Here is a 20,935-nt window from a genome sequence, read left to right as displayed (position 1 = left end):
TACATGAAATTTATTTCTGATGACCTGGAATTTATCGCATTTTGAGAAAACTAAATTAAAACCAAACTGTCTAGCCTATCATAGTGCTGAAGTGAAGTCACATGATTTCTCCATGATTCACTTGTCAGTTCATGTATATTTTTGTCTAGTTTAGCCCTTAGCAGTTTTTGCTAAGGACTAAAACTAGACAAATTATCTTATTTTACTTTGCAACTTGATGAAAGCACTGATGTCAGCAGCCTAGCTGTCCTATTAGTATTTATTCAATACCTGTATAATGGTGATCTGTGCAAAGACATTATGTGACAATTTGAATACCACTACAACAGAAGCTGATATTTTTGAAAAAATTGCAGATTTTTTTTGTGTTCATGAACTCGAATGGAAGAAGTGTATTGATGTCTGTACTGACGGTGCCAAGGCTATGCAGGGTTCGATTGCAGGTGTTATGATAATCAAGGCAGTAGCACACCTTTGCTGTTCAAGTAGTCATTGTGTACTCCACAGTGGAAAATTTTGCTGTGAAAAACATTCCTGCAAAACTGAAAGATATTTTTAAGACACTAGTAGAAGTCTTAAATTACGTGAAATCTAGTGGCTTAAATAGAAGGCTTTTCTGGCAGATTTGTGGAAAAATGGGCAGCAACTACAACTGCTTACTTTTTTACACAAAGGCATATTTGGCTGAGGCAAGGTAAAGTGCTGATGAGATTGTCTGAATTACACTCTGAAATTGTGATGTTTCATGCCATTCGTAGAGCAGAAGCTAAAAGAACACCAATGAGATAAACTCCAGAGATTCATCAACTTTGTCTAGCAATCATAATTCACAAGGGATTGCATACCTTGCCAATATATTTCACAAAATTGAACGCACTAAATCTATCGCTTCAAGGTGAAAACATGACACTTTTCATGAATAATGATAAAATCTCTGGATTCAAACAAAATTATTCTTTGGAGAAAGAGAGCTAAAGCAGAACAATGATACCTTTGATACTTTTACATCTTGTTGAAAAAAAATATCTCCGCAGAGTCAGACTTACAGAAAGCAATAACTGACTGCCTCAACACAGCTGTCAATCTCTTTTGAAGAATATTTTCTTGTCAATATAGATACTGAAAATTACAGGTGGACAGCTAGCCTTTCTTGAAAAACTGAAACTCCTCTGTCCTATCCACAAAAGAACTGACTTGATATCTCACAACAGTCACTCCAAGAAAAGTTTTTTTTAGTGTTACACAGTCTTCATTCTGGACTAGTTTGTTAGACTCTTTTCCTAATATAGCAGAAAAAGCAGCTCGTAAACTTTTACCATTTATGATGACTTATTCGTGTGAATGTAGGTTTGCCAAATATTGTGACAAAAATCAAAAGATACAGACTTGACGCTTCAGCAGAATCGTCAAGTGCTGTTAATACAGACAATTGCTGTTAATTATCAGCTTTGATGTCTTTCAGCAAAATCACTGAAAATCTGTAGCAGCAGGTCTCTCATTAGGCTGACTGAGCAAGACTTTTTTATTTTTTTTAATTTGGAGTCTTAATGCTTACTTTTGTTTAAAATTTTAGGAGTAGCGATTATTTTTTGGTTCCACTACAATACAGTACACAAGTGCAAAAACCAAAAAATGCCCCTTCCTTAGCATTCTATATCTACAGTAATCAGATAGTACCTGAGGACCTTGCCGAAATTCCAGGGGTACCTCGACCAAAAAGGTTGAGAACCACTACATTAATGTATTTAATATAGTATTCATTGAAATAAAATTACAATAATTAGCATTTACTATATCTGCTTTATTGAATAAATTAAGCAAGTAAAGCTCATTATTAATGATATAAAATATATAGAGAAAATTAGAAAGTATTTCATTAAAGAAACTGGGACTTCTGCTGGTTCTTTAGTGTTTACTGATCCATAATGCAATCATTACATTAAAAAGGAAAATTCAAATTAATTTCTTATTTAGCAAGAGTTTGGCAAATTTAATTTAAGCTGACTTAAAAGCTCCTTTAAGTACAGAGGATGCAGAGAGTTTACTTGGAATTAAAGTATATAAGAAAACATCAAAGAATGAAATAATTCAGCGATAAGCATTTAAATATGAAAACAGAACAAAAAGGTACAGTTCACACCATAATATTCAAATACTAAAACAAATGAATAACTTTTGGTTACAAAAGTTGATCTTTTCAACAAAGGCCAACTTTTTAACCTATTAAAAATCTGATAATTAGAGAATAAAATTAAATTTACAACTTACAACTGTTATATCCTGAATAAGTTCTTCTGATACTTCTTCAGGAAAAAATTTTCCACGAAACTTAAATTGGAGAGGGTTCTCTTTTTTGACATCTTGAGCTAAAACCTAAAATAATTTTTTTTTAAATTTTCCATTTAATGACCACAACTTGGTATTATATAATAATAACAAGTCAACTTTTCAAAGAACAAGTTAATTTTCACTTTTTTTTGGGTAGGAAAAGACTCCAAGGATGACTAATGTAATATTTTACAAAGGTCAATCAAGTGAAATCACAAAAGTTAGTTTAATTTCACAAACACTGAAACTATACATATCACTCTTCAAAGCAATCCCCATTGCATTTGACACTTTCTCCAGTGGTGCACTAATGCCTGGATTCCTTAAAATAGAAGTTTTGTGGCTGGTGTTGAAGTAATTCATGCAGTCATTTTGACCTCATTTTCTAATGAGAAGTGATATCCTCTTAGTGCATCTTTTAGAGGCCAGAAAATGTAATAATGAAGTGGAGCTGAGTCTGGTGAATGCAGCAGATGGCTTCAAACTTCATCTCCCTATCTGATTCACAGTAGAATGGATGGTGTAAAGAAAGGTATTATCATACTACGGGCATATGCCTGAGGATAACAAACCACATTTCTTTTGAATTGTTGCCTTTAAATGGTACAGAAGCACACCGTATTCTCTCTCTCTCTCTCTCTCTCTCGATAATGACAATGTGCATGCCTTGCTCAAGGAGAATCGTCAACACTTTTAATACTAGTCTAAAACTTATTCACCCACTCAGACTCGGCACTGACTGATGAGCTTCAACATTGAGCTAACATTCTACAATAAGTTACAAGTTTTATTTGTTCTGCGTTAAAAAATCAAATTAGAGATTGTATCTACTTTAGTACACAAATGCCAGGGTTCCACATTTTCAGAAATTGATTAATTCCAAATAATGCCAGCAGATGGTGCCATGTCGGTGCTTGATGTTGCCATGACTTTAATCAATAATCTCACATAAATTATTAGTTTTTTGCATTTTGCATGTTTTGCAGTTGGCACATTTTTGATGACCTTTGTATCTAGCCAAAACACTGCAATTACTTCATAATTATATATCTCAACTATAATATTATAAGAAAGCATCATAAGTAAGATGTTATATCACAGCAAGTGCTCTTTGTGAATAATCTGATATTTACAGCAGAAAGAACTAAGGATATAAGAAGGAAGAAACAATAACATCCAAAAATTCATAATAGGGGAGGGGGAAGGAACTACAGAAAAGACTCAAGGGAAAGCGGCTTTAGAGTGAAGAAGCAGCAGATATGGAAAAGACAAAAAATTCATAATATTAGGAAAACAGCACTGAAGGAGTTTTTCATGATGAGAAAGCAAAGCATAGGATTACAATGTTAAAAATGTATTCTTTATCTATTGTATTTGTATTTTATTAAAAACAAAAAATGTGGTCAAACCACAATTAACATCATCATATTCAACATGCAACCTTCAAAGTGCCACCAAGGTATAAGCCCATATGCACTAAAATTATCTCTAACAAATAAACATAATATATAGACCTAATTTAAAAAAAAAAAAAAAAAAAAAAACTTTAAAATCTAAAAAAACTCTGTCATCTTGAACATAACTTTATAAAACCTTGTAAAATCAATAACTATAAAATATAAAATTTTAAAAATTTTGACATGCATTTTGCTGGTTTTTCAGTTTTCAGCAGAGGAAACAAGTTTCCTGTGCCTCTGTTTGACATCTCGAGCCACTAGAAGGCATGCCTTCCACCTCTAGCCTTTTACGAATTATATTTCTCCTATGTTTAAAAACTATCTACATATTTACAGAATAAAATAATATTCTCTTAAATGAAACAAGAAAGGGAAATTATCTTCATTAAGCAAAAGCGTTCCTCTCTCCCACTCAGCTCTCAAGCCAACATGGTTGATATGGTTAAGCATGACATGGGCACCCGTTTGCATTTCCTCAAAAGAGCAAAGACCAGAGGGAACCAAACCAAACCAAACTGACTGAGTCTAGCAGTGTCCAGTCAGCAAGAAACAGGCATTAAGATTGTACTGGCACCACAGCTTTGTCTTAAAGCTGACAGTAGACTGAGGGCAGGAATCTATGTCTGTGCCTTTCTCAGAGCTATGCCATCTCGTTTGCCATATATTTATCAGCTAATCACCGATTCTTCTCCTCTCCACTGCCAACTGCTGTGTCGGAACAACCTCCCCATCCACAACCAAATGCCCAAAATGTCAGTGGCAATGCCTCTCCACAGAAAATACATTAGCCAAGCACAGGCAACCATTAAATCAGCAGGCATTTTCCCTACTAAAACTTGAAGTGTGGCAGTAGATAGTGTGGCAAGACCTGGTTATGCCCAGAAGAGTGAACCTCTGGCCTGGCAAAAGATGTTTCTTAATGACCACATTTGACAGCCTCTTACACCAAACCATTCAGGCATAAGTAATTATGGGGACAAAAACAAATTCATACAACATTAGCAGAGGCATATAATGCAAGAAAGCAAGCTTATATAGCATCAGCAAAAAAAAAAAACCTTCCCATTTCACCCATCCATTCATTCCAAACGTTTCTCCACTTCTTCCTTGAATTTATTTAAGCTATCAAGATGAAAGACGACAGATGGAAGTTTGTTCCAGCAGTCAACTACCCACTGGCTAAAGGCAACTTTCCGCACATCTATTCAACAACCCTCTTTCCTCAATTTCATTTTATGCCCCCTCAGGTTTGTAATCTGAGCAAGAATTTCATCAGCAATGAGCCTGCTCAATACATTCAAGGCCTTATATACCTCAATCAGATCACCTACCATGTGCCTAGTATCCAGATGCTGCAATTTACAGAACTTAAGCCTTTCTTCGTAAGAAGACACCTTTGTTCTCCTCACAAGACTTGTTGCCCTTCTCTGTACACATAACAACTCTACATCCTTCCTAAAATGAGGCCTCCAGACTGGTACGCAATACTAAGGTGTGGCCTGACCGCCTTATACAAGGGGATAATCACCCCCTTATCCCTGCTAGCTAAATTCCAGTATATCATTGAGAAGATCCCCATGACCTGCTCTAGCAGCCTGTCTGCACTGCTCAGAAAACTTCATATCTGACTGCACAATTTCCCACAGGTCTCTTTCATTCTCCACTACCCTAAGTGTAACACCACGCAGTTCGTAATTTCTCTCGGATTACTGCTACCCATATGCAGTACTTTGCATTTGCCAATGTGAAACTTCAGTTGCCACTTCTCATCCCATCTGCCCAACTTTTGTAGATCCTGTTGCAGTAGCATACTATCATTACTGTTATTAACAACTCTACCAACCTTTGTATCACTGCAAACTTCGACATTAAGTTTGATATACCTTCAATATTATTGATAAATATACAAAACAACGAGCCCAAACCCTGGGAGACACCACTAATAACATTAGTCCACAAAGAAACATGTCCATTGATTACCACTCTGTCTTCTCCCACTCAACCATCCTTTTATCCATTGTAGCAATTTGCCCTTAATGCCATACTGCTCCAATTTGTACAGTGGTCTTCAAAAAGTGATTGAGAGTCTGCTGACGAGGCTACTAGGAGACGGTCGTGTTCAAAGCTGCTAAGTGGATTTTTCTTATTTATTGATTTGAAATTGTTTTTCTAAAACTTTTGATTTAAATTTAGTAGTATAACATTATTTTGTGATTTTCTGATTAATTTGGTGTATTTATTCTTTACTCGGCCTTGTAATTGCATAAAAGTATCGGTAAGGGTATCCACGTGTTTGCAACTCCGCTGAACGAGAAGTTTTAGCCATATTTAGCCGCTTGATTGAATATTTTTTACATCGAATTATTTCTGTAAGTAGCTTATAGACCTAGTAAGGATCGTTAGTTTATTCTGAATTGAGACAGCGAGATTTGAAAGTTAATTAATACTTAAGTGTCCGTAGATTTACCGTTCGTAACTTTCCCGCCTTTGTGATACGATAGTTATATACCGTACTAGATAGCGTTAGTTGAACTTCGTTAGCAGTTAAATTGTACTTTTAAATAAATACATATAACGACTTAGATTACAAATGCAATATAATTAATTATATTTAACATAATTAATAACATAACATAATTATAATTAATTAATAGAATCATGATTCAGACCAGAGCAGCAAAGCAAAAGGCTCAAGCTAATGGAAGTGCTGTGACCCAGAGCAGAACTGAGGGGGCCAGTTGTCCTCTGACTCACAGCCTTATAAAATGCACTGTTTGCTTGATGTTTGCAGAGCAATCGGGTACAGGACATGATACTGCCATGGGGGATGTCTTTGTGTGTGCGCGATGCAAGGAGTGTATCGATATCACGCAACAACTCAGCATTCTTGTGGGCCTATATGAGAGCTTGAAGGACAAGGTGGATGCCCTCGAAGAAACTAAATTGAGGGGCCCATCAAGCTCTCAGCTGCCCACAACGCCAGAGCTTGCACTTCGGCATCACGTGACACAGAGGCAACGCCCAAGGCAGAATGCGCTGGTCCAGAAGGAACTAATAGTTGTTGGTGACTATTGTCAGGGAAACGGGGAACATGCTTTGTAAAAAGGATAGGTGGAACAGAACCAGGGTATGTCTGCCAGGGGCAAAGGTTGATGACGTTGTAGAGCGAATATCATCTTTTAAGGGCACAAAAGGTGATATAGTTGTACACGTTGGCACTAATGATATTAAGAGAAGGAGACCGGCAGAATTACTTAACAAGTACAGGTCACTGTTGAACAAAAGCCGAGAATTAGGGTTGAATTTGAAAGTGTCTGCAATTCTGCCCAGACACGGTAGGAAGGAGTATATGATGAGAGCCTTGTCGATCAATTCGGCCCTGGAAAGATTGTGCAAGGCTCAAGGGGTAGAATTTTTTTCAGCCTGGACTGTACTTGTTAACAGGAGAAATTGCTTCTACAGGAATGGGATACACTTAAATAGAAAGGGTGCAAGAATATTTGCTGATGCTATCGAGGCAGTGTTAGGTGGGTCGGAAAACTGCTAGCTTGGGGGGAGACAAAGACCAATAGATTGACAGTAGCCACTGGCAGAGGTGAAAGAGATTCTTGCACTGCTTCTATTAGAATGAGCAGAAGCCTGAAAAACAAGATGCATGATATTTCAGAGACTGCTGGGAGTGATTGCGGTACAAGTAAACACATGGGTTGTGTTAGGGTAGCTAAGAATAGAAACAGGTGCAGGTATACTTGCGTGTACACCAATGCTAGAAGTTTAGTAAATAAATTTGATGAATTTGTGGTATTGCTCAAAACATCAAAGGCAGATATTGTCGGGATATCAGAGACGTAGTGTCACACAGATATAAAGGATGCAGAACTGGAATTTGGGGAGTACAACGTCTACAGAAAGGATAGACAGGGGAAGGGGTTATGCTATTAGTTAAGAAACATAAAAACCAAGGAAGTGAAGCCAGTCGACATCGCTGGACAGTGCAGTGTTGAGTCAGTTTGGTGTGACATAAGCATTGGGAGATCAAAATTGAGAGTAGGAGTGTGCTATAGGCCTAATGACCCTGATGAGTATAATAAGAAACTGTACGAGAAAATAGAGTGGACCAGTAAATCAGAGAGTCTTATAATGGGAGATTTTAATTTCCCAGATATTGACTGGAATTTGGGGGCTGGTCACTCACACACTAGCAGGGCTTTTGTGGATTTATTGGATGATTGTTTTCCACATCAGCATGTTCAGGAGGCAACTAGAGGGAGTAATACTCTTGATTTGATTATCAGTAGTGATTCTTCATGAATTAAGAATCTGCAGATAAAGGAACCACTAGGTGGCAGTGATCACAGTGTGCTGAAGTGGGGTTTACTCAAAGAGGTAACTACCATTAGGGGTAAAGGGAAGGGTTATTGCTTCCGTAAAGGCGACTATGATGGACTGAGACAGTATTTAAATTCTATACAGTGGGACCAACTGATGATGTTACCAACAGCAAATTCAAAATGGGAAGCATTCAAAGAACTTATCTTGGAAGCTACTAGGCTTTACATACCAACTAAGAAATATTGTTCGAGGTTTAGGCCAAAATGGATGTCAGATGAACTAATGAGGCATATGGCAGAGAAGAAAAATGCATGGGATACTTACAAATTAACACATGACACAGAAGCCTATGATAGATACAAGTTGATATGCAACCAAGTTACAAAGGAGGTTAGGCAGGCGAAGGCAGATTATGAGAAATCCTTGGCAAGGGATGCAAAGAAAAACAGCAAAGAGTTCTTTACTTATGTAAACTCTAGAAGGGGATGAATCAGATTGGTCCACTTGATATTGATGGGTTAACTGTTGATGATCCTGCTCAGGTAGCTAACAAACTAAATGAATATTTTGCATCGACATTCACACATGAGGAGTTATTCAGTGAGGGGAATGCCAGAGGTGTATTCAACTCTAGCAGTAAGCTACAGAATCTTGAAATAACTGGGAGTAAAGTGGAGGAGAAACTGTTGAAGATAAACACAAGAAAGGCACCCGGTGTGGATGGGATCTATCCAGTTATATTAAAGGAGGCAGCAAAGGAAGTAAGCAAACCCTTAGCCATAATTATGAGAGCTTCCTTGGACTCAGGGGAGGTACCCATAGACTGGAAATGTGCAAATGTGACCCCAATTCACAAAGGAAGATCAAAGGCTGACACAAGTAATTATAGACCTGTGAGCTTAACGTCTGTTCCAGGAAAATTAATGGAGGCACTGGTTAAAGAAGCACTGCAGGATCATTTAGACAAGACTTCAGTTATAGCTTGGACACAGCATGGCTTTGTTAAGGGGAAGTCTTGCCTGACCAATTTGATTGGATACTATGATGCAGTCACAAAAGAACTGGATGCAGGGAATAGCTTTGATATTATATACTTGGATCTTAGAAAGGCTTTTGATACTGTTGCACATGGAAGACTGCTACACAAATTGGAGCAGTGTGACATTGGAGGCAAATTACTGCTATGGATAAAGGGGTGGTTGAGTGGGAGAAGACAGAGTGGTAATCAATGGACACTGCTCATCGTGGACTAATGTTATTAGTGGAGTCCCTCAGGTCTCAGTGTTGGGTCCATTATTGTTTTCTGTATTCATAAATGATATTGATGATGGTATATCAAGTTTAATGTCCAAGTTTGCAGACGATACAAAGGTTGGCAAGGTTGTCAAGGACACTACTGACACTATGCTGCTGCAACAGGATCTGGAAAGGTTGAGCAGATGGGCTGAGAGGTGGCAAATGAAGTTTAACATTGACAAATGTAAAGTACTACACATGGGGAAACAGCAACCCCAGAGCAACGTATTAACTCTGTGGTACTACACTGACAGTGGTAGAGAATGAAAGGGACTTGGGGGTGGTTGTGCAGGCAGATATGAAGTTCTCTGAGCAGTGCAGACGGGCTGCAAGAGTAGCTCAGGGAGTATTGTCAATGATATACAGTAATTTTTCCAGCAGGGATAAGGAGGTGATTATTCCCTTGTATAAGGCAATGGTCAGGCCACACCTAGAGTACTGTATACAGGTCTGGAGGCCTCATTTCAAGAAGGATGTAGAGCTGCTGGAACGAGTACAGAGAAGGGCAACAAGATTAGTGAATGGAACAAAGGGGTGCTCTTACGTAGAAAGGCTTAAGTTTTGCAAATTACAGTGTCTGGAGACTAGGCACCAGCGAGGTGATCTGATAGAGGTGTATAAAGCCTTGAATGGTTTGAGCATGCTGAATGCTGATGGGATTCTTCCTCTAGCTCAGAATAATCACCTGAGAGGGCATAAATTCAAATTGAGGAAAGACAGATGTAGGATAGATGTGCAGAAATTTGCCTTTAGCCAGCAGGTGGTTGGTTGGTGGAACAGACTTCCATCCCTTGTAGTGGAGGTTGATAGCCTAAATAAGTTTAAGGCTCAGCTGGACAGGTATTTTGAACGAACAGAGGGGTGAAGTGGTTTTTTTTTTTTTTTTTTCCCCTTTGGCTGATGCTGCATAAGCTTGCTTTCTTCCATCAAATGGCTCTACTAATGCTAATATGCAGTAGTATCAAAACCTTTCCTGAAATCCAAGTATATGATATTAAAATTATTTGTTGCATCCAGTTCCATTGTGACCACATCATAGCATCCAATCAAATTGGTTAGACAAGACTTCCCTTTAACAAATCCATGCAGTGTCTGAATTATTACTAGTCTTGTCTAGATGATCCTGCAATGCTTCTTTAACCAGCGACTCCATTATTTTCCATGGAACAGAAGTTAAACTAACAGGTCTGTAATAACTTGTGTCACCCTTTGTTCCCCCTTTGTGAATTAGATACCTTTGCACATCTCCAGTCTGTGGGGACCTCCCCTGAATCCAATGATGCTCTCATAATTATAGATAAGGGTTTGCTTACTTCCTTTGCTGCCTCCTTTGGTATAGCTGGTTAAATCCCATCCAACCCAAGAAGTTCCTTTAGGTTTAACTTCAAAAATTTCTCTTCCACTTTGCTCTCAGTTATTACAAAATCATTTAATTCCCTGTTAGATTTTGATAAACATCGAGCTTCACCTCCCTGAATAACTCCTGTGTGGATGTAGATTTAGATTAATCATTTAGTTTGGCAGCTATCCGAGAATGATCATCTACAGTCAAAACCACTGATATCAAGTGGGCCAATCTGATTCATTGCATTCCTTTTAGAGTTTATATAAGTAAAGAAGTCTTTGCTGTTTTTCTTTGCATCCTTTGCCAAAGATTTCTCAATCCGCCTTCGCTTGCATAATCTGCTTTGTGACTTTATTACAGACTAATTACCTACCATAGGCTTCTGTGTCACCTGATAATTTATATGCATCCCATGCACTTTTCTTCTCTGCCACGAGTCTTAGTTCATCTGACATCCTTTTGGGCGTAAACCTAGAATGGTATTTCTTAGTAGGAATAAAAGAAGCCTAGTAGCTTACAAGATTACTTCCTTGAATGCTTCCCATTTAGAAAGAATTGGAAGCATTCCTTGAATGCTTCCAATTCTGCTGTTGGTAACATCAGGTAGTACCACTGTATACCATTCCAAAACTGTCTGAGACCACTGTAGTCACCTCTATGAAAGCAAAAACCCTTCTTTTTCTTTACCCCTGATGGTAGTTAAGTCTAAGTAAATTCCCCATCAGTAAACTGTGATCACTAATACCTAGTGGTTCCTTTACCAGCAAGTTCTTAATGCACAGAATAATCACTGCTGATAATCAGATCAAGAGTATTACTCTCTCTGGTAGCCTCTCTAACATGCTGCTGTAGAAAACAATCATCCAATAAATCCACAAAAGCCTTGCTAGTGTGCGAGTGACCAACCCAGAAGTTCCAGTCAATATCTGGGAAGTTAAAATCGCCCATTAGAAGACATTCTGATTTACTGACCCATTCTGTTTGTCTGTATAATTGTTTATTGCACTCATCAGGCCTATAACAAACCCTACCCTCATTTTTGCTTTCCCAGTGCTTATGTCACATGGATGCACTTTCCTTAGATTTTGTGTTTCTTAACTAACAGCATAACCCTTCCTCCCTTTATATACACATTGTACTCCCCAAATTTCAATTCTGCATTCCTTACATCTGTTGGGATATCAGAGATATGACACCACATCCCTGATATCCCAACAATATACATCTTTGATGTCTTGACCAGCACTTCAAATTCATCAAATTTATTTACTATACTCCTAGCATTTGTGTACATGCAAGTATACATGCACCTGTTCTTACTTTTAGTTACTCTAACACAGCCCATGTATTTACTTGTTTCATGACCCCCAGCAGTTCCTGAAATCCCCAGCAAGTGGCTTTTTTGGGCTTCTGCTCATTCCAGTAGAAGCAGAGCAAGAATCATTTCCACCTTTGCCCCTGCAGCTACTGTTAATCTATTAGTCTGCAAATCCCCCCTCAAGCTAGCAGTTTTCTGATCCACCTAACATTGCCTCGATAGCACCAGCAAATATTCTTGTGGCCCTTCTATTTAAGGGTATCCCATCCCTGTAGAAGCAATCTCCTGTTGATAAGCACAGACCCCGCTGAGAAAAATTCTACCCCATGAAACTTGCAGAATCTCTCCAGGACTGAATTGATTGACAAGGCTCTCAACCTTATATACTCCCTCCTATCATGTCTGGGCAGGATTGCAGACAATTTCAAATTTAACCCTAACTCATGACTTTTCAACACTGACCGCTAATTTATTATGCAAATTCGCAGATCTCCTACTCTTAATGTCATTAGTTCCAATGTGTACAACAATATCACCTTTTGTGCCCTTAAAAGATATCTGTTCTACAACGTCATCAATTTTTGCCCCTGGCAGACATACCCTGGTCCTGTTCCACCTATCCTTTTTGCATATTATATTCCCTATCTCCTTGACAATAGTCACCAACAATAACTAGTTCCTGTGGGACTAGTGCATTCTGCCTTGGAGATTGCACTCTGTGTTCTGTGATGTGCAAGAGTGAGCTCTGGTGTTGAGTTGGGCAGCTGAGAGCTTGATGGGCCCACATTTTAATTCCTTCGAGGGCATCTACCTGACTCTTCAAATTCTCATAGACACCCATCAGAATGCCGATCTAATATACTACAATAATGGCAGGAAGTTTCAAATGGTACAAGTTTTGCCGATGCTTGGTAATAACCTACAAAATCTATCTAAATTCAAAATAAACTAAGTATCGTAACTAGGAATATAAAGTTACTTCCAGAAAATAAATTAATGTCAATTAGGTCAATAAAATGGTAGAAATTTAAGAAAAACTTCTATTAGCTGGAGCTGTAAAATCTTCACCCGCACAGAGATCAGGGAACAACCCTTTATCCCCCATTTCATTCTAACCACATAGCAGAGCTTGCCATAAAGTAACAACCTTTTGTTTTACATATTTAAAATGTTCAGTAAAAAACATTCTCTCCTCCAGGCAGATCCCCAGGTATTTGGCACATGTAGAATATCTGAGTTAGACATCCCCACACCAGACAAGCGGTGGCCTTGTCAGCTAAGCTTCCCTTTCAACAAAATAATTACTGTTTTATTCTTAGATATTTGTCATTTATGGTTGGCACTACAAGTCAATAGTTTCTCAAGTACACAACTGGCTCTCTCCTCCAACTGCTTCCGGGAATCCCCAGGAACTAGTAAAACCAAGTGATGAGCATAGGCAATGGACAAAACATTGCCCATGCCATGCGCTAAAAACTCATCTAATAAAATATTACACGTGAAAGGTCCAAAGATCAAACCCAGAAGACAACCATGATCCACCTTCCTACCCACCTCCTTCCATCTAGATCTTACAATAACCTTACAATCCGAAAAATATCCCAAAGACCCTATATAATTTTGCAGAACAGAGGGCAGTTCTAGCCCCACAGAGGATGCTACTCCACTACAGGGCATCAAATGCCCCCTAAAGTCACTGAACATAATGAGTACGTATTTCCGAGGTTCCTCCTGAACTATACCAACCAATTTCTTAATTGCATCCTCCATAAAGGAGGCCCTTTTTAAAACCATATTGTTTCTTAGAATCAAGTCCAGAAGAAACATATCTAGGACAAAATCTTCCTATAAAAAACCACTCAAAGGTTTTGCTCAAAATGGGGAGCAAAGCAACTGGACGATACGAAGTCTGTTTGTCCAAAGACTTACTCAGACCCTTGAAGACCATTTTGAAAATCGCAGTCTTCCATAACTCAGGGAATATGCGCCCTCTTAAACATCCATTGTATGTATCCAAAAGATATTCAGGATATATTAAGTGGAAACATTTAATAATTTCTGCCTCCAGGAAGTCAATCCCCCAGAGTTTTCCTGTTCTTAACAAGCATAACAGTTGAACACCATTCCACTAGTGAGAAGGGCGCTTCACTCTCAGAAGATGTATTCATTATTTAGTTTTAAAACTTCCTTTTATCAAGTAGAATTCTCCTCATGAGAATCAGATACAATTAAATCAGCCAAAACCCGATGGACAGATCAGGCCCACGCAAATGCTGACTTCCAGCAGGATCGCTGTTCACGAGACCTCCCATTCAACGCCTTCTACCGCATGACGAAGACATTTCAGACCCTGCAATGCTATGTGATTCCGATTCGTCTTTGTGCCCCCCTACACCTCCTGCAAGTTTGTTGCACTGGTAGTGAATCACCCTGTATATATTCAGCCTGGTAAGTAAAACACTAAAAAAAGTTTGGGATCCAATAAAATTGCTAACACAGGTTTAAACATCTTAAATTTCTAATAAATAGTACTGTAAATATAGCTTAAAAAATAGGAATGAAGAGAAGATTCTGAAAATGTATTTGTTTTTTACATTAAGATTTCGTGTAAAGGGGAAACATTTCACTATAATAACGTAAAAACCCACACAATTCCAGCTATAGGTATTATCATAAATGCAATAAGATAGAGTTTACTACCCATTTATAATTAGATTACACTAACAGAAAAGCTCAATAAACAGGAACTGCAAATTGCTTTTGTTTTATGGTAGTGAGCTCCAGAAATGTGCTCCTCTACTCACTCTATCACGCTTCACAAAATTTCTGTTCAAACAGAAAAATGTGAGCTCCTGAAAACATGAGTCTGCCTACAATATCACCTGTTATCTTGTGAATATAGCAATGTCTCTGACCAATACAACTACAGTAAATGGAAATATAGCTGTCAACACTTGATGTTTGATATTTTTGTAAGCTTCGTAAACTTGTAAAGCTGCACAGGTTGCTACATTCAGCTTGGTGCTGGGTTTTGTGTTCATCGGGCGTTACTCACAGACGAAATCACACATAAGCCAATGTGAAAATCTCATTATATTCTCTAATATATCAGTCGCATTGGACCAAATTCACATTTCAAAAATGAATGTTATAGCAGAACTGACTGTATTTGCTAAAGTAGCATATCACATTCTCTTTGATGATTTCCATGCACTATGTGGATAGAAAGTGCAGGCGTAGATTTTAAGAAGTTCAACATAAGGTTCTTGAACCCCTGGCTGGCTAGGATAGCCTAACAGTCTGGTCAATTGTTTGGATAGGATACCATATACAGTGGATTCCGGTTATTTGGGCCACCAGTTAATCGGGGCAGCCGTTTATTTGGGGCAAATCTTAAAAAGCAGAAACCAATCGAGAAAATATCCAGGGTTTACTTCAATTAATTGGGACAGCATACTGTTTAATTGGAGCAGGAGACCGCAGCACTGGAGATTACCCTACAATTGTCTCCAACGGTACCACGTGGTTCAGTTGAAATTCTGGAGGTCACAACCATAAAACAATTAGCAGTCACCTTTTTATTGGGCTTTTCTGTTAGTGCAATCTATCATAAACGAATAGTAAACTATCTTACTGAATTTGCGATAATACCGACAGCTGGAATTCTGTGGGTTAGTTATGGTGAAATGTGTTTGTACTTCCATGAAATCTTCAATCATATAAAAAAAAATTAAATTTTCAGATATTCTCTTCATTCCTATTTTTAAAGCTTTGTAACTCGTTACTCCCTTCTCACTTGTGCGTATTGTGTTACTTGCAATTTGTGCGTGCTGTGTTCTTTGTTATTGATTGCTTATCTTTTTACTATTTTAAATTTTAACCCCCACCCACAAATGTCATGAACAGAAATGTCAACTAGTTAGTATGTACATATTCCAGTACGTATTAATTATCTGATTTTCACATATATTCTTCCGATTTTCACATATCATTTAATTTTTTAATTGGTAAGGCAATAAAGGGTAAATTTTTGCTTAAATATATCTTTGCTTTTATAGCCTGTGGATAATATTCCTCCTATTTTCACTAATTAGAATCGCTGTTTAATAGAATTAAAATTCAATTCACAAATGTGATCACAATGACAGGTGCTTACTGCACATCGTATAATGAATGGTAGTTTACTGTGCTGAGTTTGTCGTAACGTGATTTGATTGTACAGTGAACCAATTGTACGGGGGGGGTCATTGTATTTTTAACTATTCACATGAAACTTCGGATAATTGGGGCAGCCGCTTAATCGGGTCAAAATGCACTAGTCCCGATGTATCCCAAATAACCGGAATGGACTGTATCTGCTTATACCTATTGATCAGTGCCTCACTGGAGACTAACAGAGGTCCATTGTTTTTGACCATGTGCACCCATTTATGGTGACTCCTTGCAGGAACACCAAGACATCTTTTTAATAAAATTATACACTGTCATAGGGTTGTGATACCATCACTGCCAAACTTGCCCAATCTCAGTCAAACTGAACAAGTATAAAATATCATGGAACAGTCCTTTCAGCACCAGGATCCAGTCCCACCAAATACCTGAAAACTGCAGGATGGTTGGTGCACGTTACTGTATCTATAGACACCTTCCATCACATTGTGGAGAGTCCCTAAGATAATGTATCCGGACCATGTTATATGCTAAAGTTAACACTAAACAGCTGCCTTAATAATGAGAAATATGCACATATTTCTGCTTTATGCGCATAAAGCTTCTTTAAACAAAGATTAAAACAATCCTGAGAAATTTGAAGAAAATAAAAAAAAAAGCAGAGTCCATGGTTAATCAGTGGTGAACATGTTTAAAACAAAAACCTTTCATTTCTGTAAAACTTAAAATTAGAAAAACACTTAAAAATTAAGTGAAAACCAAAAACTTATCCTGTATTAAATAACATTTGGTCCTTACCTTTTTGTTTAATTTTAGCCATGTTGAATAACCTTTGCTGTCTATGTACTGAAGACCAAAGAACCAGATTTCTCGTAGTCCAATGGTTTTCACAACCTGTTAAATAGAATACAGCTGATTTTTTTTTCACTTTTCGCTAGTAAGGAGTAGAGGTGGGAATTAAAATTATTCATAAAAAAATTAATCTTATAATTATACAGAAATGCAAGTCTATCACTACTTAAGCTAATGAGGCTCAGTTATATTGTCTGTGGACTTCCAAAACCCAATTAAAGTTTATTGAAAATTTTGTAAACTTTTATTTTCCAACAGAATACATCAATGTAATTTGTATCATTGCAAGCAGTATGAAATTTCACACTTATGCTTTCACTTTTCCAGTACTTTCATTAGTATCAAGTTTAATGATACAAGGTCTATTAAAGTTTTCCTTGTCTCATTACATACTTTGGTACTGGACAAAGTTTCTATCACAATCAGAGTTCATGTACATAGTTTTGCATCATTTCCAAGAAAATGAGTTAATGACTGTGAAACTTGCATCCTGGAAAATAACTGGCAACAAAATAAAATCAAAAAATGTAGAAAAATCAATCAGTAAATGTCCTCACCATCAAAGTAAGAACAGGTGTATAAGATGAGTATGACCAAATTTCAACCTTGCCAACACCAATTACTCTCATCTATTTCTTCAAAATCCATTGGGTCTTACTGAGGATTACTAATATTAGTTTTCCGTATCTATGACCAATCGATCATAACCTTCGCAACTAACAGATTTATAGTTGATAAAATGTACCTAAAAATGTTTTTAAGCATAGCATTAAGTTGTTCAGCAGAAAGGTCAGCACATTTTCATTTCACAGAATTCTACAATGGTCTGGGATCCAGAAAAAAAAAGAAAAAGTTACTGACTGAATGGGCTCACTACATGAGGATAAGCAGGATTATCTTTTTTGGTGTAGAAGATACCTGGAGTATCTTCTCCTACACCAAATTCTTTCTTGTGGAAGATGCCCCACTGAGAAGAACAGGTATAAATTCAGGTGGGAAAGGTGGAAAGCTCAACAGTCTGATCAAGTGCAACTTAACTGTACATAATTCAACAGTAAAGACACTGCACATTACATCCTCCATATTTGGTGGTGACGGGCTCGAACCCCGGTCTAATCAAGAAGCGTGTGCTATGCACTGCTGCTCCTTACCACCTGGCTACGGAGGCACCTGTGTCACTTCACTGCAGGGTCATACTACATCTCATTCCCCGTAACAATCGAATTCAGGAAGTTGGGTTTGCTTTCAGTGGCCTCAATGAGTTCTCTGCAGTGTTAAACTCGCAACTGTCATTGACAGTCTGTTAACAAATGTGGAACAAACATTCACAGACCTTAGTTTTCTTCAAATTCTGGGTTATTATTTTTCAAATGATTTCCTTATTAAAGCACAGATCTTCTGAAATCGTTTGGAGCATTGCACATCAGTCATTGGTAATGATTGCCTGCACCTTTTCAATCAACTCCAGTGTTTGAACCTTTTTTGCTGGACCCAAATGTTCATAGCCTTCCAACAATTCTCTTCCAGGGCCAAAACTTTTATGCCACTCACACATGTAAATGAGATGTGTTTGAAACATGGCACTTTTGCCCATTGTCCTTGCACAACACAGACACGAGGTGCAGTTCAGTTCAAACTATATTCTGAAATGGAGGCATTTTTCTGCTGACCTTGACTGCAGCACTCAAGGAACAATCACTCTTTCATTTTTACTTCTAGTAGATGGCAGCACCAGCACTTCTCTCAACATCAGTCTCATTCACTTTCCAATTGCTGCATTGTGTAAGCTACCCACATATCGTTGTAGCTGAAGCAGTTTTTTTGTTGTGCACTGATTGAAAGAATGAATAAAAATATGTTGTTGTTGTTGTGATGGGGGTTTAATGGCGCACAAGCTGCTGGGGCTATAGTGCGCCTATTCATAGGAAAATAATAAAACTCAAATTTTGGATAGAATCAATTTATGGCTTATTAGAGTGATGTTTTAAAATTTATGATACAATCCAATTTTTTTCAAAAAAGAGAAGAATTCATTGATGTTTGCATCGTCACCTATAATATTTTTTAATGTCTTCGGTTCCGGAAAATTTTTTAGGGAAAGGAGGATGGATATTCTGTCCTGATCATAGTGAGGGCAGTCAACGAGAATGTGTTTGACTGATAAGTGCGAGGAACAGTGTGGACAATGAGGAGGATCCTCTCCTGTAAGTAGGTGAAGGTGAGTCAGATATGTATGTCCTATCCGTGCTCGTGCAAGCACTACTTCTTCTCTTCGTACTGTTTTGATGCTAGAGCGCCAAAGCTGTGGATCCTGTTTCAACTGATAAAGTTTATTATTGCTTTGGGTGTCCCATATCTCTTTCCACATCGCAAGACATGTTGTTTGTATGATATGATTATAGTCATAGATTGGAATAGGAGCAAGGGTTAAATCATAAGTTGTTGGATTTTTGGCAGTTTTGTCAGCGAGTTCGTTCCCCTTTATCCCCGAATGGGCTGGGATCCAACAAAAGGTCACTGATTGATGACGTTCCTCAATTTTTAATAATAGGCTTCTGATTTGGTTTAATATAGGATGAACCTTATAACGAAAGTTTTGTATTGCTGTAATTGAGCTTAGAGAGTCAGTATATACAATATATTTTAGAGATGGGTAGAGATTCAGGTTTTCTAAAGCTAACTTTATTGCATGAAGTTCTGCAGAGAAGCTGCTATACTCAGGTGGAAGGGAAGCAGAAATGATTGTAGAGGGAAATACTGCTGCTGCTCCAACAGCTGAGTGTGATTTGGAGCCATCAGTATATATTGGCAATAAACTAGCATATTTCTGAATATGGCTTGCATGGAGTTGTTTCATGTTCAGTGACGGTAAAAGATTCTTTCCCCATTTTTGAAGGTAAGTATCACAAGTTAATTGTGGAGGAGGTGTCCAAGGTGGGTGTGAGCATTTCATTATGTCTAGCCTGTTGACATTAGGAATATTCCAACTCTGTGTTATTTCAATTAGTCGTAAGCCTGCCGGTCTTATTTTACTGGGTTTGTTTCTATAAAGGTTTTGCAGTGGTGGATTAAAGAGATACGGCCCAATAGGGTGCTGACAGCAGTTTTGTATTCGGGCTGCATACTTAAGAAGTAGTGTTTTCCTGCGGAGACAAAGAGGGGGCTCATGTGCTTCAATATATAAACTTTGGGTAGGGGATGTCCTGAATGCGCCAAGGGCAATCCGCAGTGCACTATGCTGTATAGGATCTAACCAGCGTAGTGTACTCTTTCGGGCAGAATCGTAGATTGGAGCACCATAATCCAAACGGGATCTGATCAATGCTCTATATAGCAGAAGCAAAGATGTACGGTCTGCTCCCCAAGACATTGCAGATAAAGCTCTCAGTATGTTCAGTTTTTTAAGGCAGGAAGTACGTAGCGATTTAATGTGTTCAAGGAAATTTAATTTTCTGTCAAGGATTAATCCCAAGAATCTGATATTGTTGGTCACTGGAATGGGAAAATTTGACATCTGAAGTTCAGGATCTGTATGCATTTTTCGTTGATTACAAAAGTGGACTGCAACAGTTTTCTGCTGAGATAGACGATAGCCATTGAGTCCTGCCCAACTTTGCACCTTATTCAAGGATAACTGCAGTTGCCGTTCAATGGATCTCATATTCTGAGAATGGCAAGAAATGGATAGATCATCCGCATAAAGATAGGTCTCAACTGTATTTGGGAGTTCTTTTGTTATAGAATCAATTTTAAGGGCGAAGAGGGTTGCACTCAATACAGAACCTTGTGGCACTCCTTCTTCCTGTAAAAATGTCTTAGAAAGAGAGTTGTGGTATC

General features: G+C 38.0%; 1 protein-coding gene across 1 annotated transcript in view; it reads right to left on the bottom strand.

The window, feature by feature from the left end:
• LOC150091369 (moesin/ezrin/radixin homolog 1-like) overlaps positions 1-20,935 on the bottom strand; it is a 220,619-nt gene that overhangs the window by 129,891 nt on the left and 69,793 nt on the right. Inside the window, exons 4-5 of the mRNA XM_090375244.1 lie at positions 17,045-17,140; positions 2,269-2,373 (exon numbers count right to left, since the gene is read on the bottom strand). Of these exons, the coding sequence (XP_090231370.1) occupies positions 2,269-2,373; positions 17,045-17,140 (201 nt within the window). The remainder of the gene's footprint in view (positions 1-2,268; positions 2,374-17,044; positions 17,141-20,935) is intronic.

Source organism: Mastigoproctus giganteus, chromosome 1, assembly GCF_048544385.1.
Source record: "Mastigoproctus giganteus isolate SK-2022 chromosome 1, ASM4854438v1, whole genome shotgun sequence".
NCBI lineage: Eukaryota > Metazoa > Arthropoda > Arachnida > Uropygi > Thelyphonidae > Mastigoproctus > Mastigoproctus giganteus.
Note: the sequence above shows the minus strand (reverse complement) of the source record. Positions and strands in the feature narration are given on the sequence as shown.